This window comes from Pygoscelis adeliae, unplaced genomic scaffold (assembly GCF_000699105.1).
Source record: "Pygoscelis adeliae isolate BGI_AS28 unplaced genomic scaffold, ASM69910v1 Scaffold63, whole genome shotgun sequence".
Taxonomy (NCBI): domain Eukaryota; kingdom Metazoa; phylum Chordata; class Aves; order Sphenisciformes; family Spheniscidae; genus Pygoscelis; species Pygoscelis adeliae.
The window spans coordinates 6,416,894-6,440,355 of NW_008824414.1; the positions used below are offsets into that span (position 1 = coordinate 6,416,894).

Consider the following 23,462-nt stretch of genomic DNA (forward strand, 5'->3'; position numbering starts at 1 on the left):
CATGTAGGTTATAAATAGTCTAGAAGAATACCAGAGAAAGTGTTTCTTCCTAGAGTCTATTCATATTCAAATATCTAAATTTAATCCGCTTGCTCATGCTGAGGCACCATCTGAAAGGGGTTAGTATGGTCATGTTAATTATCTTAAATGTTTCCTTAAGTCTTTGAAACTTTGTGAAATTTCTATTTAGTAAGTATTTAGAAAATATTTATGAAACCGTTTAATATTGGGAAGCTCTTCAAGACTGATCCTTTTTATTAAAATTTCTTGTTTAGAATCCAGTCAGCCTCCTTGAGTACAAAGCTGCTGTATTAGAAAGATGAGTAGCAAATACTATTTTGAAGTGATATGTATACTTGTTTTACAGAAATTAATGTTCTCAGTTACAATGTATATAGCTCTTCTGTGTCTGATCTATCTCCCCTGAAACAGCTTTGCAGTTGTAAGATTTCCAGAAAGTGCGGGGGAAAAAAAAATTTAGTCTGTTTTACAATACTTTTTTTAAACTTGATCAAGGGAATAAAAAGAGTATAGGGATGACCCAGAAACCTCTGCTGAGCAATCAGTATAATATAATATAATACAATACAATACTTTTGGTGAGGACTTGTCACTAAAAGTACAATTCATAAGAGATCAGCAACATTTATGGTGTTAACAACCATGGTTACAGTGTTCTGGAGTTAACAACCATCACAGACGTGGCCAGCACTGATGTAGGTGACATTGGGCGTTTTGTTAGAAGAGTGGTCAATGATGATGCAATTGAAAATGGTGGGGGTTCTTTTTTGGTTGTTTTTTGCTTTTAGGTTTGTTGTTCTGTTTTCTTTTGCTTTAAACTTAGGACTTCTAACATGAATGGCTAGTGGAACAGTGAGTTTTAGGTTCTGTAAAGTAGATCTTGAGAATCTAATTTGTATCTCAAGCAAATAGGCACTTTGTAGGGTAGTAAACTTAATGAGTCATTCACTTTTTCTTTCTTTCTTTAACCCCCGAAATATTTGATGGGAACAAATGGTGGGTTTGTGTCTGGTAGATAACCAGGCAATATGCATTAATGGGGGCAAAAATCTTGAAGTAAAACCTAGTTTCTTTTACTGTCTTCCCTCGTGGAATTCTTAGAGACTTAACACGTTGATTTAAAAACTACTTTGTAAACTGATGTTTGTCTTTGGGCTGCTATGTCACAAATTTAATCTAGAGCACTGAGAAGTGATGGGATATCAAGTAGTTTCTTTGTTCCAGTGGTGATGAACAAACAGGCTTTGACAGATGTATTTACAGTTCAGGAATCTCTTTAGTCATGGATACTTAATGGCAACTTGAGAGTATTTTACCTGCAGTTTTCTGGCAGTTACCACAGGAAACTAGGATTGCTGACAATGTTGCTTACTCTCTCAGAAAAAAAATAGTTTAAATATAGTGGTAGATGGCCAAATACTTGGAAAAGTTGCTTCTCTTGTCTGAATCCTTCTCTTGGAAGTCTGGGGAGTAGAGAGGAACAGAATTATGTTCTATTTTTAACGTAACTATTGGGACTTTGGTCTTAATTTTAAGAAGAATAAATCTTTCAATGTGAGTGGACTATAGGCAAACTTAGTCTGCTAAGTAGTTATCATCTTATTTTGATAAATAGAAATAACACCAGCTATGCCACGTTAGCAAAGCTGTAAAATGAAAATATTTGCGAATCGCTGACTTTGAAGATAAGGACACACTTAAGTGAGACAAGCAAGAGAACTTCGAACCTCTTAAATTTTTAATAAGCTAGGCTATTGCTGTAATGTTTACACACCAATAATGAATCCAGAGAAATTCAGGTAGTGTTTAATATGGGACCTTTGTGCTGTACATGTGATTCAGCCCTCTACTTTGTTCTGAAATGACAGAGTATAGATTTTACTTGGCAGTATACTGTATCAATACTCTGAAAGCATGGTTAACTGTGGGTCTGCTGGTAGTGGAACAGTGATATTTTGAGTGTAAACAGTATTTAAAAAGTCTGTTGATAAGCCACTGTGGCAACTGGAATGGCCCCCAAATCCTTAACTCGAAAATTACTCCACCAGGGAAAATGTTGCTTTGTTCTAGGTAGTGAAGAGGAACCACAGCAGTATTTTGGCTCTACAAGCATTCTGGAAAAGGACGCTAGTATTGGATCATTGTTACAACTTGAGATTCTCAGGGGTTTGCTGTGTTGCAACATTGACTTGTCACAGGGTACGCTGTTGGTTAATCTCTGCAAAAACTTGGGATGGGGAGAAGATGTGGAATAGCCATTGCGTGGTCAGTGAGCTTTTTCCCCACAGTGACAAATTCTGATGTGTTGGAAGGACCTGTAAGTGGAAAATGTTATTTTTGCTGCAACTAAGAAATAATTAAAAAAAATCACTCTAGGAGATCTGTGAATCTCAACCAACGAAGGAAATAAGAACTTTCACAAGCATCTTGAGTTCCTAGCGGATATCTTTAAAAGGTTATTACTAGAATTAGTGACTACAGAGAGGCAGGAACATGTTCATACAGGGTGGCTAAAATGAGTTCTTGTATCAGTTCCACCTGTGTTCAAAAACTTTCTAAGCAAGGAGTCCAGGAGAGCATTAGACTAAAACTGAGCTAATCACACATGTGCTTCAGCTGAGGTACCAGTGTTAGCAGCTGGTCTGCACAGAGCCGCAGCTATTTGTCCAATGAATTACCCAAGAAGAGTGCTACAAATGGAAGGTAACTGTTTTAAGTTTTTAACTGGATTAGTTTTAGTGGCTGTCATAAGCTTTGTTCTTCCTTCTGTCCCACATGTACTGCTGTGGGGCCACAGTCAAATGCAAACAAGTAGTCCTGTTTCTGGGGTTTGTTTCTTCCTGTGCGAGAGAGGCATAGCCAGCCCGTGAGCTGAGTCCTGACTTCTACAGGTCTGAATACTGAAGTCCGTATGGACACATTTGGCTGTCTTTATGCTGAACATTAGGTGTTTCCTTATCAATTTGTGCAGCCTGAATCAGTTCTGGTTTAGAAATAATGGTTGCAGAGCAAGAAGGTATCTGTTAAATTAATACCGATAAAATTATGACTTCAGTGATAATTTTAAATGCAGTGGCTTCTGCTGAGGATGCTACTGAAGGGTTTCCTTCTTTACTTCTGAATTTCCTTTAATAGCTGCTGTTCTCTGAAGCCTTTAATCTTGATGTGATAGGAGTATGAGCTTGTAGAGGCTCGTTGCATTAATCAGATTATAAAACTTCTTTGGTATTACTGGAAGAACATTTGTAAGTTTACAGATTGGTGCTGTTTCAACAACATGTTAAGATTTGATTTAATGAAAGTTTTAGAATGACTGTCACTCATTATTTCTGTTTCCTGACGTGATTTAGTGCTTTACTAGTAGGTTACTGCATTGTTAATAAGGTTCTTACGTAAAGAAAACAAAAAATTAGAGGAACTTCGGTAAAAGACTAAGTCACAAGCTATTGTAACAGTAATTTGGTGATGAAGCGGGTAGAATTTTCTATGGAACACATGGAAGTGTCTACAAATGTATTCCTCTTCCATCAAGTCTGAAAAGTGAGAGATTTTAAATAACAAAGATTCTTACTTCTTTTAATCTTTTGATCTAAAATGACTTGAAAAAAAACCCAGTCAGCAGCTGATCTGGGTTCTGGGTTCTGAATGCAAAGTTAGGTGGCTTTATCAATAATGCAAATGCTATCATGCTGTGTGCAAGCTGGGGGAGACAGAAATCTTTCTGTAACACCAAATTTTTGCTCATTTCTGAAGTGGCTGAGCTTCTTATTCTTAAACATGTTCCAGGTATTTTAAAGAGAAATGCAGCTAAATTTTGAACTTACGTAAGTTCTGAACTATCAGAGCTCATTGGAGTTCAATGCACAAGTTTACAACTGATAAACAAAGTAACTGTGGTGAGTTAAAAGTCTAGCAGTTTTACTTCTGACCTTCATCTATAGTGTAGACTGAACAATATTTTCTTGAGAACAGATCCTTAAATGCAGTAAAGCTAGCAGCTTCAGACTTACTTTCCCATATGCAGCACCTGGTACAAAAATAGCATTGCTTCATATTGAAAAGTGTTCAAAATATATGCAAACTTGTTACCTCTTGCCCCTCAAACACTGACATGACTTTTCTGTTTTGATACTTATTTCTACATGGTGTTAAAAAAAAAGAAAAAACCAACAGTTTGTAGACTGTATTCTGATTTTTTAAAATTTATTTAGTGTCCAAGCTTGTGGGTTCATGTGACTTTCAGAAGGTGACAGTGCTGGCTAGGAAGTTTCCACTCTGCCTCTCTCCCACTAGTTCTGTTTGAAGAAGCTGTATAGACAACTGGGGCTCTGGTAAATTAACAGGATTAAAAACTTTACCTTTCAAAATGAAATAAAGTTAGATCACTGATCCAGGTTAATGTGTATCTCTACAGCATTTGTCTCAAAAATAGTGAAAGGGTGATGCGGAAGCAGGAATACATTAAACTGATATCCTCACAGGGCAGAAAGATGCATGACAGTGTACCCTAAAACTTTTTAAGATTCCGCTGCTGCTGAGAAGTTGAGGGTGATGGAGACAGCAAGAAAAATATTCGGAGAGAAACAAAAATTTGGATATCCAACATCAAACTCCAAAGGGAAGCAGCTGTAACTCTCTAGCCTGCTACATCTAGAAAACATCAGTTTGATGCAGCACAGCCTCAAAGGTTATGTAATTTATTTGGAAAACTGTGTTGAGAGCTTTCCAATTTTTTGATGTTTTAGGCATCTGCGCATGCTTGCTTGCTCTCTCATGCTGATATTTTCTATTTGTTTTCAGAGAATGACAAAATCTTGAGACTTGGTTATTTTCCTGTCTCTGTGTTTGTTCTAGTATTCCAAATATTTTTTCAGGAGATAATGGGAGTATCTGATACAGCTTGTGCCACGTTTTTATTAGTTAATTGCAGAAGGAGTAAACCTCTCTGAGAGGCTATATGGAGAGTGGTCACAAGCAACAAATACTTTTTTCTTGACTGAGTTTAATAATAAACTTTCAGTAATACCTTCCAGTAATTGGTATATAGTCTGTGGTGTGCGTGTTATACCAAGTTCTCTTAGGGACCATATCTGTTCACTGTGTATACCAACTATTTTGACATAGAATATTTAGTTATATGGGGGGGGAGATTTCCAGAAATACTAAAGAAAAATTTCTCACATGCTACATTTCTTTTTAAACTCTCTTTAGTATCTTCTAATCCTGACGTTTTCTTTCCTTTTTCAGACTGAAGACTTGAGTCCTCTTCTCCTTCAGTAGCTATAAAAGTGAATGGCAAGGTCTAGTTGATAGCCAATAGTAGCATTTAGGCAGTACATCTTGGCCTGTGGTAAGTATCTGGAAGGATTGGGCTTATACTGCATTCCTGTCAGTTTCCTCTTTTGTTGCGGACATCACCAGTCCTCTCCTACCCAGTAAATACTATTGCGGACATCACCAGTCCTCTCCTACCCAGTAAATACTATTGCTGTGGAAGGACCAGTCATCAGACCTCCTTACTGGGGCAAGAAGAGTCTTTGCTGTACACTGAATGCTTGTGGAGATGATATATTGCTCACATTTCTTCCTTTCAGTAAGAAGAAAGGGAAATACACTTGTTCCTCCCATTGCTCTCAGAAGGGTGCTTCAGGAGATAAGGCTTCTATAATAATGTTAGCTCTCTCCTGAAGTGCATGGTAGAGGTACTCCATGAAGCAGCAGGTCAACAGGCTTGTAGGTTGTTCTCCTGTAGGAGGAGGCCAGCAAGTGGTGCCGTTTCTTCTCCCTCTTTACATGCTTAGTGACAGTGATTTTTGTAGTAAAAGGTAGATGTATGGTGCTGCAGGCTGAGCCCAAGTCCGTCCAGATACTTGCTAAAGACAGAGCTTTCTTTTCTTTTTTGTTCAGTCCAAACATTATCTTCTTTCTCAACTGTGGATATGTTTTATAGGTCTTAGCTAAATTCTCCAGAAGGTATAATTTATCTTTCTTGGACCTGTGGCTATTCATGTTTGTGGAGATTTGCATGGCTTTGGATTGGTGGTGGGGTTTTTCCTGACTTCCTGTAAAGCGGAAAGAAATGGAATTGAGCTTTCTCAGATGACAATACAAACCAATATTTGTCCATCTCTTTAAAACCTGATTTTCTTTCCCTGTTGGTCAGAGTAAGGTAGTCCAAAACTATTTTAATAGAAGCTTACTTTTATTGTAAATGTTCTTGTTTGGTACACAATTCTATAAATGTTCACCTTTAAATGTTCATAAATTAATTTGTTCTAGCAGGTAATTACTGACTTGAATCTGACTGTTCATCTTATTAAAATCATAAGTCTATAAATCTATGCAGGTAAAAGGGTAGGTATGAAAACATCAGTGATATCATGTGGCTTATTTCCCTTTGAGGTTCTTCCGTATTACTTCTATTACTGCATTTTGTTCTCCTTCTTCCCTGGAGTGACTTTGCTGCTGTGTGTAAGGGTATATATATTATCTGTGGATAAGCTAAGTGTGTACTTTAGGTATCTTTGTCTGTTGCAGTAAGTCTTCATGCTTAGATAGGACTACTAGCTTTAAAATTTTGGATCCTCATATAGTGTTCATTTTAATGATAGTTAACAAAGTGCAGTGCTTACCAATCTTAGAAAAACAAGAACAACAAGCTGGAAGATAATAATGCAGAGAGTTAAAACTTAACGACTTACACGCTGAACTTAGACTGTTCCCTCTAAACAATATTTAAACTTGCTTGCTGATATATTTGAGGATAAAAAAATTACTATAAAGGCATTATAGAATGGCACTGGTAATGTGGGGCAAGGGGGTTATACAGTACCTTTCTTTTAATCAGGTATTGGAAGGAAGAAATTCCACTCAAAAAAAAACCCCAAAAATACTTAATTGAAGATTTTAATGCACCAGCAAAATTTTGGAATTTTCAAGTAACAGTTTTAGGCTAATAGCTATTCTTAATTGGTCATCATTTGTTAGGAAAGTGACATCATTGTCTGTATTTTACAGTGAAGTTACTTTCTTTGTACTGTGGCCAAATGGCATAGTTCATTTAACCATAGTGTGCTCATCTTGATTGCAGCACATCTTCATTGCCACCTCTTGACTGGCCTTTACCGAGTCACTATGGGCAGTGTGAACTGAAGATAGAAGTCCAGCCTAAAACTCATCACAGAGCTCACTATGAAACAGAAGGAAGCAGAGGAGCAGTAAAAGCATCTACTGGAGGACACCCTGTAGTGAAGGTAGGAAGTCTGGCTTTCTTGAATAGAAGATAATTTTTTACCTACAACTATCGGTATTTACAATGCCGTGAATCGTTACCTCGTGTGAAGCTTACAGTCCTTCCTGGGTAAGATTTTCTCCCTTAAATGTAACTTGTTTGATACAAAAGTTAGTTTTAGATGTTTAAAAATTTACAGTTTGCTACAGTTACAGTGCATGTCACAATTTTATGCTGTATGCAGTTTTATGCTTGTAAATGGATTCACAGTGCAATAGTGTATTACTTAACGTATTCAACATGAACTTTAAGGAGGAAGGAGTGTGCATGGGGGCAGGTAAGAAAAGTCACAATAATGGATACACTGAAATATGATATAACTTCATTTGAATTGGAAATAATTTTTCTTTTGGTGTTGAGACAGCTTCTGAACACTATAAATGCCTCTTGTTAGTGTTTTTATTAGGTTATTTCTGTGAAATGGTACCCATAATTTCTCTTAACTTTCACTTAAATGTTTGGAGTAAATGAAACTTGACTCTTCTCTTTCTTCAGCATGAACCAAAGGTTATTACTCACAGCTTAATGGTAGCTATTTCCTTAAAAAGTAAGGCGTCACCTAGTTTCATTAGATTTGGACTGGTTATCTGTAAGGGCAAGTAAGACTTGTTTCTTGCTTTCTTTTTTTGACATAATTTCCATTGTCCTAACAGAATCATGCAAGCTTTATTGTCTCTTAGAACAGTTTTGATCAGTTTCAAGAAAATGCAGTAGTGCAGGCAACAGTCCTCATCTGGCTAACAGAGGATGGTGATACACTGACTGTTTTGATAACTGGTACCTGCCCTTAACAGTTGCTTTGGCTGGGTTCTTTAGCTAATACTAAATATTCCAAATGCTGATGGCATCTAAAGCGTATTATTTAAATATTTTGCAAATATCATCCAATTACTGTTGAGCTCAAAATTAGATGTAAGGTCCTGGTAAATTAGGCTTGGCTTTCATAAGAAGGCTTTGCCATCCTATTCTCTTTGAAGGGAAAGATGTGTGGGTTTGGTATTGTGGAGATACAACTGTGTGCACAAGCTGTGATGTGCTCCTCTGTGACTCTCAGAGTACAGGTGTGTACGCAAATATCTTACTCTACGCTGGGAAGACTTCTGGATTAGTTAGGGGTAGTCATTGATGTCTCCTTTAATATTTATGGTTCATGCAGCTTGAAAGGGAACCCACCCTCTCATTCACTGGCTGTGGGGAAGATTGTGCTGAGGAACTGTTGGACTTCTTAAGATGCCTTGATTTATCAGTTTGCCACATCCTCGGGTGAAAGCAATGTCTCTTTACTTGTTCACCTCAATCTTGCTTAATGGTCTTTATCTTAATCCCAAGCCGGGTTAAGATAAAATTTAACTGTTCATTCATAAGTCAAATCAGACGACAATTATAAAATCTTTAGAAGGCAAATAGGAGAAAATTAATCTGATTACATTAAGGTTACAACAGGGTTTGTCTTTTCCCCCAAATCCAGGATATTTCCTGTTCTTTTCCAGCAAAATGGCAGTCGGGGTTTCAGTCCTTAGTCTTTCACTATAGCAGTCTATACATTAAAAATGTATTTGATATATTTATCCTATTCCAATAGTTGGAAGTAACTCATTACTATTTGAGACCAGATGCAAAGTGCTAATAGGATTCGCATAATCAGTCCCCATTCTCTTTCTCCTACTCATACTGTAGTACAAACATGTTGTTGCTTTTTCTCCTTATGGTTTATTCCTCCTCTCTAGCAAGCGAATTCTGTCATGCTTTGTAATTACGTCAGTTTTGGAACAGCTCTAATGTTATATCTATATAAATAAGATGTAGCAGCAGAATTTAAATGTCTTGGACTATCTGCTCCTTTTTCCTTGCCTAAGCAATCTTCTCCCTCCAAGCTCTTCATCTGAGGAATTTCTTCTTTCAACCTGACTCCTAGTCATATTCTTTGGACTATTTATCAAACTCTTGTTTCTTCTCTGATGGCTTACCTTGAACTCTTTCATTCCTCTTTTTTTCCTCTTAAGACTTTGTATCTTTCCTCTCTCTCCCTCCAAAAAAGGGCTGGTTATCTGCATCCTGTCATCTTTCTTGAATGTCTTTCCTTATCCTTCCAATTCCATTCTTAATCTGAGTTCTTCTTCCAACTTTCATGTTCCCTACAAAGCTGCTCAATGTTCTCTTCTCATCACAATACCATGGCCTAACCAGCTCCAACTTTCTCCTACTGTCAGACCTACTAGATTTCTTACTACAGTAGGGGAAAGGGTCAAGTGCTTATCAGGGAAGTCCATGCTGCAAACTAGAGAAAATTGAGGATGCCTGAACCAGGCTGGAATCTGAAAGTCAGCCGGGCACATTTCTTCATGTGGAGTATTGTGTTGCTTTAGTCGATGGAGACCAAGTAAACACAACTTTCACGTGCCAAGGTGCTGGCACTGGAATTTAACACATTGTTAATGAGGACGGAAACTTGAGAGATTTTAGCTGACAAAATAAGTCTCTGCTGAGCTTTTGCAAACTGCATTCAATTTTGTTTTCTTTTGTTTTGCCCCTGGGTGCTTGTGTCTTGCACTAATATTTGCATTAAAGGAACTTGTTTTGTTGATGTTTATAAGATTTGACAAATACATGTAGGTTTTCTTTTGCTTACAGAACTAGATCCTTCTAAGCTGCAGTACTAACAGTAGTTAGTACTTGCAGTACTAGCTGCAAGTTAGAAAAAACAGATCTGTAATCTATGTGACTTACATCAATGATTTTAAAAGCTATTTATTTGCACTAGAATTGTGAAATACCTTGTTATGACAAGAATGCTGTTTTAAAAATGGGGGTAGTATTTATGTGTCTGACAGTCTCATGCTTAAACACATGGATTGTGCTATTCCTCTCTAAACTTAAATGAATACAAATGCAAATCAATATTCTGTTTTGCAACTTGGTCTCTTCCAGCTGGATTAGAAATTAATTGTTGTGCTTGATGGGAGAGAGGAAGTTGTTATGAAACAAAACATTGATTTGTATTAACTTTTTACTCACTGCTGGGAAAAACAGTATGCTAAGGGCCAAGTTTGGTGAAAGGCTGCGAAATAGCTGCGAGCAGATGAAAATTACTTTATTTGAATACAAAAATGAAATCTTTTCCAGCATTTCTGGAAGCTTATTATGCAAATCCAGTTCACGATATGCATTACCGTTTTTTTCTGACTTAACTTTTCTTTTTGGTGCTCTTAGCTTTACACCAGTCACTTCCATGTGTGTGATCATTGCAGTAAAGTACTCGGCATTTTCTTGTGTGAAATAACTGCATGTTAACCAGTGTCAGAGACAAGAAAGGATACGGGTGAATAGAATAGAATATTTCAGTTGGAAGGGACCTACAACGATCATCAAGCCCAACTGCCATGTCTTTGGGTGCCTGAAGGCCTGTGTGCTTTTGCTTGCTACACAATTTGTTTTGCTCTTGAACATTATTTTATAGAAAGCTAGAGTATTTAATTTCCGAACTGTGAAACCTCTGTAGTTCTGCATGTGCAGTTGAAGTATTATTTAAAATAAAGATTTTAGGATAGTACATAGCTTCAAGCCATTAGTCTATTGGTGCATGTCATTAATCTATTGCTAATACTGTACCATACCTGTTGCTAGGAGACTAAGCTTCTGACAAATTTGGCATCATCTGTTGTGAGTACGTTTAATCAGCTTATTTCCAAATGTGAGGAAATGAAATGAGTGAAGCATCATGCTTTGCTTTGTAAGTCCATTGACTTTAAGGAAGCAAATTCTGTAATGAAATTCTCTTGTTTTCAGCTTTTTTTTTAATGCAAAACATTCTAAATAGCAGATACCTGTCATTTTAATCTCTGCTTTCTTGGGACTATGTTCCAGCTAATCCATGTCATCTGGAACAACTTATTTTACCTTGGTAGAGAATCTGCAAGATAACGCTGACAATTTTCATAGGGAAGGAATCAATAACTTGGCAGAACGGTTAACAAGAAGAAAGGTGGCATGTTGAACTTTCATCATCCGAATTACTTGGAAATTTTGTATTGCCTTGTCAGAAGACGTAGAAAGCCTCTGAGCACTGTTACCATTCTAATTCAGTAGGTTAGAGTACTTACTTTACCCATCTATGAAGCCTTTTAAACAAATAGCTGCCACATTTCATCTGACACTAAATGAATGATCATCATTGCTTGAATTTCCCACCCTCCCCATAGATCAAATTGTACATAATAAAAATAATGTTTACACTTCCAATTTGCTAGAATGAGATTTTACTGTTATCTAAAATGGTTAGGGGTCTTCATGAGACTTCACTTGGATAATGCTTATGATCAAAAACATATAAGCATTTAAGAGCAGGTGGGCACATGATAAGGATCTCTGTGACTTTTTTTTATTTTCGTGTTTTAGCTTTCTGTTCTAAAATGAATTTTTTCTTTTTAAAACAAACAAACTTGCTTGTATACTGTGTTCCTGCTATTCATGTCAACTTCTACAGTTTTCTGAGTTTTCTTAAGTATTTTAAATTTAATGGTGTCTTTTGGTAGTAAATTCCATAAGCTGTGTTGTGCTCAACAAGAAGTATTTCCTTTTTATCTTTTGTCCTGTTACTAGTGAAGAAGGTGATCTACATGATACTCTTCTTGATAACCGTACAATGTGATGTACTGAGGGACTGTTGAGCTAGCAGCTACTTGTTAGCACCGTTCTGTATGCAAGAACGAGTATCTGTCCTGTGGCCATTTACCACAGTGGGAATCGGTTCTAGATGTGAACTATGATAAAGGTAATTTATTCTAAAATGGATGATGTATCTGCAACAAACACTGTATAGAATCCATTTGTGTCCCATGCATGCAAGACAAATTTGGGGCAGTGGTAGCTATTAAGAATTTGTCTGTACCAGAAGTGTCTTTTTGCCATAGTACGAAGGGTTTAAGGATAGAATCATTCATTTATTCCTCTGCCGTAAGCGAAATTCTTACTGTAGTTGATTATGCGGTAACAGAGGAGGGGAAGCATCGTGTAATCCACATGGACAGCTTGGCAGTATTACAGCTGAAGAAAGGTGTAAGATCAAAAATTAAAGAAATCTTAAATAAAAACTAGTTTATTTAAATGGTTATACGCTTCTAGTCACTGACAAGCAAACAGTAACCTCCTGTGTGAGATTTAATGGAGACCTGTGAAAGAGGGACTGAATGTCAGCTCTGTTTAAAGCGATTACAGAGCTTAAAGTCATGACTGAAGAGCTGCAATGGAAGAAAAAGTAAATTAATTTTGAACTACTTTGAAAATTCTGAAGCAGTAATGTGTCCTCAAAAAGCCTGTCAAACTCTGTCCGAGTTCTGGTAGAAGAAACTGTAGCCTACAAGAGAGGCTCTAACCGAGCAATGTCAGAGATGATCCAATAAAAATAAATGAATAAAGGATTGTCTAAATGAGTGTATGTTTCCTGGCTTGTAATTCTGTGTCTGTCACCTTTTCACAGGTGTTGTGTGTGGCCAATTCATGTAACTACTTGAATAACAGGTATATCGGAGTTCTCCCTGTTCTCTAAGCCCAATAAACAGCACGCTTTTTCTGTGTTTCATGACCCTTCCCATTCTTCCTGTCTTTCACTTTTCAATTTTTATTTTTGTCTTGAATTCTTCCCTGTTTCGTACATCACTAGAAGGCAGGCTGTATCCCAGTTCTAATTGCCTACTGTTGTTTGGTGATAACAACAATAAATCTAGAAGGCAGAAGGTAAGTCTCAGCCAGCGTGAACCATGTAGTGGGCTGTATTGGGAAAAACATTGACCTTTGGATGAGATTCTGAAAATACGTATCTTTCAAGAACAGTTTGATGACTATATAGGCATCTTCTGCTCCAGAATCCCCAAAATAGGTAGTTAAAGCCATATTGATGCAACTACTATACGTTTGAATACTCAGTCTAGAAAATGCAGTAATTAATGTGAAGAACATTTAAAATGGCACACTGGACGACGCAGTCATCTGCTTTTTGTATCGTATGTTACTAGAATGTGGAAAGGTAGTAATTTTTTTCCAAAGTAAAACCAATTTATGTTTTTTTTCTATAGGTTATGTGGGAATAACCTATTTCTGTCCTGGAAAAGCTTGTCCAAAAACTGTCCATAGCATAATTTGGCATTGGGAGTTGGTATTTCAGGAATAGCACACTTTTTTCAAGAGTGTAGAGCAAACTGCACATGGATAGTGTATCATGATGGCTAGTTAGATGTGACTGGCAATTCTGCACTGTGTGAAGTTGTACTATCAGTCTAACACTATTTTAGCTATGAATTGATCTTTTTTGGGTAGCATAGAATGGGACAGGACTCCAAGCTAAAGCATTCTTCAAAATATGCCTGAAATTAGTATTTATAACACTTTCAATCCTGTCTGCAAGCAGTGAGTGAGTGTGTAAGAGTGCGAGATTTCAGAAATAGAAATCCAAGTTTTTAAACCCTGAAGGATGTTCTGTACATTGTGTGAACATATGGTATCGTGACCAACAATGCACTGATATTTGCAACTACTTGTTTGCTTTAGTCCTTTGCAGGACCCGTTTGTCTTTGTGATGACCTTTAAAATGTTTTTAAGATTGGACTTGTGCCACTATCTAATAGTTTATTAAAGTTTGTTCCTTTTATGTCTCACTATCTTTTTTCAGAATTGCAAGGTTCTGTACCATTTTAAAGTCTTCAAGTCAGTCTACTCGATAAGTTTATTTAGTAAAAGAGGAAAGAGGATGCTTTTTTGATGTGCATGCTTTTCCTTCTCAGTTGATGGAAAGGTACATCAAATAATCAAGTGATAGAAAACAGTACTGCCCTTCAGGAAGGGGAAGTGGACGTTGTTTTGGTTTAACATTTAATTTTAAAATCAGAAATTTAACTTTTTGTAACGTTATAAACTTTGCAGAATCAGAATGAAATAAAAAAAAATAAATTCCCATGCGCTGTTAAGACTTTCTGAGCCAGTGGTTGGGGTATTGCCTAATAGATCTGAATAGAGTTTTCTTCCATTAATTTCTCCGGTTTCTTTTAAACAGTCCATTGAAGATTATAGGTCAGCACTCACTGCACCTCTGCAAGGCCACAAGGGATGACTGTGGTCAGTCTGACTTTCAGTAACTTCCCTGAACTCTAATTTCTTTGTTTTATTTATATGGTTTGTTTCAAGCTTTTCAAAATGCAACTGTTGATAAATTCATGATAAATTGTACCACTGGTGTTAGTCATTGCGTGTCTTTTGTTTCAAATTATGTTCATCTTCATGCCTTTAGGTCTTTGTCATCCCTTGCTTTTATTCCCAGGTCATTGTTAATAGGTGTGCTGCTCAGCTTGGCAGAGTAGCCCTTCAGCTTTTAAACCAGCAGTCTTCACAGTTCTTTAGGAAAGTAACCACACAGCACTCGGAAGTGAAATTCTTGTGGAGAAATGTCTGAAGAAAAAAGTTCGGTTCTTCAAAGCCATGCACCGGTGCCTCTTTGATATTGTTGTCCAAGCTTGTGGGTCACAGCTCCATTATCTCAGAGGGCAAAACATTTCAAAGGCATGGTTTGCTTTCTTTCTTTAAATGAAATTAAAAAAAAAAATTATTTTACTTTAGAAGTGGACTAAAATTTAATCAGTAAAAGTTCTTTTCCTTTAGGATTGTTTAGGTTTCATGGTGAATTATACCATATCTTTACTCAGACAGTCTTCCAAAGTAAAAGTAAAAATACCTAATTCAAGAGAACAGCTTCGTCTTTCCTTTCACCTCAATGTAATGGGGCCTTCATTCTCCTCTCTTATTTGTCCTCCTCCTTCATTTCTCATCCTTCATTCTCTCCTCCTTACCTTACACCCTTACGCCTTTGGGGGGTGTTCTAAGGAATACAGAAGTCACTGAAATGCATCCAGCTACCCTGAGTCTATCAAGGAGGAAATAACTAGTTACAACATGCTTTTCATATCAAGGTGTTGAAAAGTCTAGGAAATCTCCATCTGAAGTAAATGCTTAGTAAGTGCTTATAGTTCTTTACACAGCTGTGTATCTCCTTCCCCGTTCTTCACTTTTGAACTGAGGATTTTTATATGGATACTGGTGCCTTTGGTGAAGCTAGAGTTGTTTATAATAGAGTCTCTTTTTCACTGAAGTTATCCCAAATTTTGCCCCTGATGTGTCTTGTGTTTCAAGACTATGCCCTATTTTTAGGGAGGCCTATTTGTATGTAAAAGCTTTCTTTCTAATCAGCCTACTTTACCAATCCAGTAATGCTATAAGCAGTGAATTAATTGTGCAAAGGCGAAGGAGCACTAAAGTGTTGATAGAATCTTCATCTTCAATTAGCAAGCAAAGAAAAAGGCACCTAAAAGATAAAACATGAGTATTAAACCCCAGTGAAAGTTTGGTTAAACATGGCAATTTCCTAATAAATGCTGGAAAGTTTTGCAGGAAAACTGCTTTTAAAATCAAATGGGTTTTGGCACTGTCTGGATGTCATTAGTATCGTAGTATTGCTTGATTGCTGAGCATGAAACTTAGCTAATGAAATTATTTTTCTAACTCCCCCCTTCCCCCCCCTCAAGTTTTAGTTTCATTTTTTTCTTTAGTTTTTAGTCTGAAAGAGTAGACATGTCAAACCCTGACATCACTTCTGGATTCGGTGACACTATTAGGTATTGGGGTTTTTGTAAATAAACAAGGGGGTTTTGGTTCAGAAAAACAGACTATTTCAAAGTATACTAGCATTGTCTGATAAGTACCTGTTTCGTGTGAAGTGTATATTTTCTGTTGGATATTTTTCTCAAGTCTTGTTACAGGTCTTAAGAAATCACATCTTGTGGATAAATAACATTTACATTTGAATAGAGATTGGTAATACTTGGCCTGCAACAATAAATGGAAAACAAAGACAGAACCTTCTTAATTTAAAAAAAGGCAGGGAAGGGAGGTAAAACTTCTAAATATTAGAGACTGAAAAAAGTCTTCTCACAAGCTTGTCGAGTGTTGCAAGCTTTCCTTTAGATCAGAGCATGGAATTGATGACACATGAGTCAGATGTGGCCCCAATACAATCTGCATATAATCAGGAAAAATGCTAACTTATTTTTTCCAGGTTGATGCCTCTTATTTAATGTGACCTATTTGCTTTACTCGGCAAGAAGAAGGTTCTCGCCACTGCCACAAAATTCCAAGTTTAAATACTGCTGTCTTCAGCGATCAAATTAATCTATATAGTCTCTAGTGTTACACCTTTTTTTAAGGGTTTTCCATATGTGCATTAAGAATGTATGAAAGTTTTTGTAATATGAAATACAACTTCTTGATGATCCAAAAATTAAAATTCTCTCATTTAATTTACTGTCTTTGTAGTTACTTGGTAAAAATTGTGAACTAGTATTGATATGCATGCATGAGTTTACTGTACGCAGTATTGTAGTACGGCTGGAACTACTTTGGCATGAAGCTCTTGTGGCTTATCCTGTAGTGACCTTCAGTCTTTAGCCTTCCAGCTTTAGTTTAACTTACGCATGCACTGACCTTTGCTATGGAAACGATATAGAAACACAAAAACAACTTGGCCGAGTTTCCTCGGCAAAGCAGTGGGTGGTGTATCAGTATTCTATTACAGAGGAGGGTTTCTAGAGGTCAGTAGTGACAGTGTGCAGTAACGTACTAGTTGTCTACAGTACGCTGTTTGCTACTCCTGGGAAAGTGGTATATCTTTTTTTAAAGTAAAATTAGTAACTTTTTGTTTTGTGGTGTGCAGCTCTAGGAGATTGCACATTAATAGAGTGAATGCTGGCAGGTATACTTGAAAATATACCTAGTGCTCAACCAGTAGTTTAAGTTACTGTCTTTCTGTAAGTGACCCATGACCGAATCTTGGGAGGCTGATATTGTAGTAATTTATTGTAATGCATCTTCATCGTGGTGATTCTGCAGCACTTACCAGTAGGTTGTAAAATGCTGTTAATTTAAATACCTATGGTCTGTATAGAGACACTATGTTCTTATTTGTATATATTGTGTATTCTTTACTAAGGTGAACTAAAGGTACAGATACCACGGCTTCATTAGGTATTTGAACAAAATGTAGTATCTGTTCTTTCAAGTTAATTACGTAGGTATTTTCATTGAAGAACAATTAGCAATTTTTTTTATTGACTCAAATGTTTGGGCTGTTCAACATACAGAATTGTGCATGAAACAGATGAGGTAGTAAGAAAGCGTCACCCCACTGTCAATGAAACAAAGGACAATAAAAATCTTTTTGAATGAGAACAAAACTGTATTTAGAAGAAATGCATTTTAAATTCAAAAATATGTCATTTTTCCTGATTTGAAGTTGATTTGGGGTAGTGAGTCTCCATCGTTCTTCACAAGACAGGTATTGCATCAATAATGGCAATTCAGGCTCCAAATGTCATCTTTCTTTTGGGGGAGAGATGACACCATTCCTAGGCGAAGGAAGGTAGTTCAGATTCTGTGATAATTCAGTCTCCAGTGGGGACCAAGTGTGGTGGGCAGAAAGTTCTGCTTTGTTTACTATGTAAAGGTTTTGTGTAGGGAGAGACATCCAAGGCTTACTCTCACCAGGATTATTCATATAATGGACTTCAGAATACTTGCATACTCTTCAGCAAAGTGCTGAGTGCACCTGCAGTTAAATAAACTAGGAGTACTTTCAGGTGAGTTAATGAAGTAATCCAGCATTGTCCTCTGTTCTCAGGAATGGTATGACACGGGCCGCCTTTAATTACGTGGCGCTAGGCATGGCATGTTGGTTTCACTGAAGGCTTTGAATGATTATGTAATAGAAATTACATGGGATGTGCAGGCATCCTCTCCACAAGCTATCGGATCACTTTCTACCTACCCCTTGGCTCACTCGCCCCCCCAGACTCTTCTCTTTGATTACAGACGCTGTAAATTTTTGATTGTACTCTTGCAGAATCCATGTCATGCCTAGAGTTGTCCGCTCACTTAGACAAGATTTAAGGGGAAAATGTTAATTCTAAAGCACAAATTTGTATAATAAATGTTGGGGGGTTTTTTGTCAGTTGTTTGGGTTTTTTTAATCAACATATTGTTTTTGACAATCTCTCCCAGTGCCTCAAAGTTTTAGCTAGCGCATAAGGCTTCTCATTAGCATCCGTAGCCTATTAAGCTTACTATCTTTTTTGCTGTAAATACGGCTGTTGGAAACACGAGGACACTGTGCAACCTGCTCATTGCTTGCTTTAGACTGTGATACGTTTCTTTCTTATGTGGCCCCCGTTACTGTGATCAGGCCCTGAATTATGCTCTATAATGTGAGAGACAGGGTTATTCTTTACTTCCCCACCCCCCAGCTTACTTAATTGCCACACTTACTTTCACACATTGGTTATATTTATGGTTTTACATTGTTTTTCTTTTATGCTCTTCTCTTTTTATTTTAAAACTTGAATTCTCTTTTTATTTTAAACCTTGAATAAATGCAGTAAATCATCTGTAATGTGAAGTATACATTTATGAAGTCTCTGCCTCACCATATATATATATGTGTGTATATATATATATTCCGGTACCTTTAACAGGACTTCATTGCAGATCCTTTACAGCAATTCATTTGAGACAAAGCTATAGTGTAAGCATCCGATTGACATAGTTCGGGGGGGGCCTTGTTGGCTTGCTTGTTTGTTTTTGAGACTGGTTTACACTAGCATAGCTTTTAAGTATGTATGACATTTTCAGGGTTTTGTCCTGATGTTATTACAGATCATTTTTAGTTATGAGATGTCTTATTTATACATTTCTGTATTATAACATGCATAGGTTTCTTCTAAATTACTAGAAAAGTGTGTTCTGTTGCATGATAACATTTTCCCTTGTAGTTTCCTTGGGGCCTTGGCTTTCTTGTCTGTTTTAATTTAATTTAATATATAAACCAGAAGGAAAGTGACTAAAGGTGGTACTACTGTGGGGGGGTCTTGTTGTGGGGGTTTTATTATTTCTTCTGAAGCTGTAGTAACATAGTTTTGAATTAGCTATACCAAAGTAGAAAGGTACTGTAGTAATGTGAGACAGTCAACAAGCACGCAAGCTTGTATCACAAGAGCATCATACAGAAAATGCACTTGATTGATAACCTATTGATATATAACTAATCTGTTGGTGGGGTGGGCATTTTTTGTCAGACTTTCCCACCACCTTCCCCTCCCACAACATGCTTTGCAGAAACCAGGCCCTATATGTCTTTCATAATAGCCTATCTGGGCGAACATAGAGGGTGAACTTTGCTCAAGAATAATGGAAGCAAAACTAGTGTTAGACGCGGCTTTGAGCAATTCAAATGTAGTATACGGCCATAGAGTCTCATAGGCAATACCATTGCAACTGCTGGCATGGGGTATATTTTGCTACATTAAATTAAGCTCCTGCTCTGTGTAGGCTTCTGTAGAGGACAGTTTCTCCACTGACTGTAGACAGACCAGCTTAGTTTTACGAGTATCCCTCCCCCCCACTGCTCTTTCTCTCTTTCTTATCACTAGTATCTCTAGAACTGTTGTGTACGTGTCCATTGTTAAGGAAGGGGAAGGTAGCTTTAATTGGAAAATAGCTTTGTCACAGTGACCCCATTTGGCAGTTAATCAAATTTCTGAATAGGTCTGGCTTGTAATTTATATAATTCCCAGTATTAGAGTGAACGCATTTAACGAACGTCACATTTAGGCTGTATTCCATTGTGTTAAGCTTTAATTTTAACTCTGAGGAAAATGGATGGTAGAGTCACAGTGTTGAGAACTCGGGACAAGATGGCTGCTGTAAATGCTAAACTAATATATGTCCTTAAATTTTCTTTAAACTCCTGAAATAGTTCAGACTCATAGAAAATATTTTAAAATACTCACTTGGTATTTAAAAAAATACATCTTTTGGAAAGATGTTGGAGCCCTGCATCAAGTAGAAAAAGGAAATTAGGCATTTATGTATTTAACTGATGTAAGAGTCCCTATGCTCCACTGTCAACACGACAATAACTAAGAGTAAAGTTTGTTGTGGTCCAGTTGTGTTCCTGTAGTTTATGGGTGACTTCCGACAGATGAAGGGAGAGAAACCTGTCAGTAGGCTGGTGGTCACAGGAGGTTCTTTGTCTCCACTGTAACACTTGTAAATGCTTGAATGTCACACTTAACATGGGCAGCAAGTCTGATAATCTAGACTGTCTCCACTCAATGGCTGAGGGGTTTTTTTGGTTTGGTTTGTTGGGTGGTTTTTTGCTGGATTTAGCTCTGTTGGTACTGACAACTCTAGGGAGAACACAAATATTTTACATGTTTGACAGAACAAAAGCCTGCAAATCGTAGACATACATATAAAAATGCAAATAAATGAGATCATGTCAGAAATTAGTTGGAACTATGTCAATTACAGAACAGGACATTGTATTTGATAAAAGCTGCCATGACTTTTAAAGATTGCTTAGCTTTTTGTGGCAGATATTTTTCCGTCATTATAATGAGGGTCTGAAGGGGTAAGGATTGTTAAACCCATGAGCAGATGTGACTTTTTGATTTAACGTTTTTAAGTAAGTCCATTTGTTCTGCTTGCCTGTGCGTGCATGAATTCTCGATGGTAGCTGGAATCAGGTGGGGAGACAGATGAGAATTCATTGAGATTAAGAACAGAAACCAGTCTGCTTTAGCGCAACCTCATTTGCAGTCTATGTACAATGCAGTACAAATGTAGTCTGCATTTTATGGTAAAAGTTGAACTGGACTGGGTTCTTAAAGGCACGGCAGCTGGGAGATATTGTACACCTCCCAAGAAAGGTACAAGGAGATTTGAGGTCAACAGAATTCGGAATTCTTTGTCTACAACCATGAAAAGCAGCAGAGTCTCCTTAGTGCAGTAATTGTCTAGAGACCTCCCAGCCCAGAAAAGCAATAGAAGCAGCACTTCTGAACAGTTTCCTTTCTTTCCTTTCCATTCACTTAAAAAAAAAAAGGGCATTTTCTCTGAGAGCAATCTCATAATGCTGTGATTGTAACAGATAATGTATTCGATCTATCGAGCTTTTGTGTCAGCTGCTCAAGATATGTGTGTTGTTGCTCAGTAACAGTTATATGCTGTAGGTCATCTGTAGATTTTTAGCTGCAGTATGTCTCAGGAATTATTTTAGATTACATTGCATGTGTGTGCTGGATACAAAGAGGTGAAGAACAAGCCTCAGTTGTTGTGTTGGGTTTATTTGAGTAAGCTCAGTTTTATTTGTCTTAGGTGGTCTAGACTCTGGCTGTTCTGCTTCTCGATAACGTTTAACCTCATCGGGCAAATGGGAAGAACACAAACTAAAATTAATGGAAAGGAAATATGACCATGCTGTTGTATCTAGGTGGATTAGCTAATGAGTATTACATCTTGGACAAAAGCATTCGTATAAGGCTGAAAGCTTTGAGAATGGCTCTTTAAAGGTCCAGACCTCTGTTGGAAACCAAATTTCTGTTCTTGATTGAGAAAGCTCTAATAAAAGTGACCAGAATGGTAGGTGCTCTCATAGCCGAAACCTGAATATAGAAAACAGGCATTCATTTGGTGTACATAAAACTTACTGCCAATAGTAGTGCATCAAGATACAAGGAATCTACAGTGGTGCTTCTGATTTCTGGGTGTGGGTGTGCTTTGGTTTTCTGTACTGCTGACTACTGGTGTTAAATTACTCTTGTAAGCAGGTTAAATTGACATGGTTTTGTTTGTTTATAAGTGTTAGTTCTGTAAAGAGCTTGGATAATATTGTTGTGTGACCAAATAAAAAAAACCCTAGAGACAAAAATATTGACATGACAAAACCACATTTAAAGAATGACTCTCTGGCCCTCACTCCAGTTTGAACATAAGTTGATGTCGAAGTCAATGAAATGTAAATTTGTTGCATTGCTTTGCAGAAATTATGTAGCTTGCAGTGTGCATCAATCTGCCCATTACAGGAAGGTGAAGTAAACTTCATGGATTTATAAGACATATTTTATAGGATTTGGATTTAAAATTGCAGTGGCTAAAGGAAACTTGCATGTTACTGTTGGTTAAATTTGTTTCCTTAAATCTTCTGGATAATATGTTACCAAGGTACTATCATAAAACTAGCTTTTTCTTTTAGAGGTTTGGTTTTTTGTCGTCACACCCCCACCCCCCCCGATGTTTCAACGTGTTTTGTACCTAGAATTACTACTGTTAGCTCAAGCAACAGGTCATTTTATGACAACTGAGTGCACTGGTGGTTAGTGTTATATTTAAGAAAAGGAAAGATGCCTGCAGTGACATTTATCAAATTTTGAGTTTTAAAACATTTTCTTTGCCAGATATAAACCCTACTTGATTTTCTAGCTATGAATTAAATTGTCTTTGTCCTAACATAATACACTTGCATTCACAAAACCTCTGAAGTTTCATAAAACTAACTATTGCATTCCATAATAGAAAAACTAAACTTTAAAATATTTTTAGTATTTCTAGAAACTAGGTGTATCTTAGTAAAATTGATAATTTGGCTTTGATTAAAACCAATATCAGAAACGTGCCTATAACATAGCATAGCTTGATGTAGAAATTCTATAGATAAAATGATGCTTTTCTCTTTGCGAGATTCAAAGGTAATAGATATTTGGGTATCCGTTTGTTCTGGTAAATGTTGTTGCTGATACTTGTATTGGGGGACAGATATCTGTAATCAGTTTTCTGATTTCTGAAGAGACTGAAGTTTGTAATTAAATACTACTCTTTGACTCTTAAGTCTTCATACTAGTTGTGTATTTATCTTATGCACATACAAATACAGTAAAAGTCAGCTAACATTTTAATATTAATTACATCTACTTTTTCATCAGCTCCTGGGCTACAGCGAAAAGCCAGTAAACCTCCAAATGTTCATCGGAACAGCAGATGATCGCTACTTAAGACCTCATGCGTTCTACCAGGTGCACCGAATCACTGGAAAAACAGTTGCAACAGCTAGTCAAGAGATAATAATTGCCAGCACAAAAGTTTTGGAAATACCACTTCTTCCGGAAAATAATATGTCAGCCAGGTACATCACAGCAGAAATTAGCTGTTTAGTTGCTATGTGTCTTTTTTTTTTTTCCCCCCCTTCCTCATTTGTGCAAAGGTGAAAGAAAAATCTTGTAGG

At 37.0% G+C, this 23,462-nt stretch overlaps 1 protein-coding gene across 1 annotated transcript in view; it reads left to right on the top strand.

Moving 5' to 3' along the window:
* The window catches only part of NFATC3 (nuclear factor of activated T-cells, cytoplasmic, calcineurin-dependent 3), a 72,037-nt gene that overhangs the window by 16,016 nt on the left and 32,559 nt on the right, over positions 1 to 23,462 (top strand). Inside the window, exons 3-4 of the mRNA XM_009320852.1 lie at positions 7,112 to 7,274; positions 23,164 to 23,363. Coding sequence (XP_009319127.1) covers positions 7,112 to 7,274; positions 23,164 to 23,363 — 363 coding nt within the window. The remainder of the gene's footprint in view (positions 1 to 7,111; positions 7,275 to 23,163; positions 23,364 to 23,462) is intronic.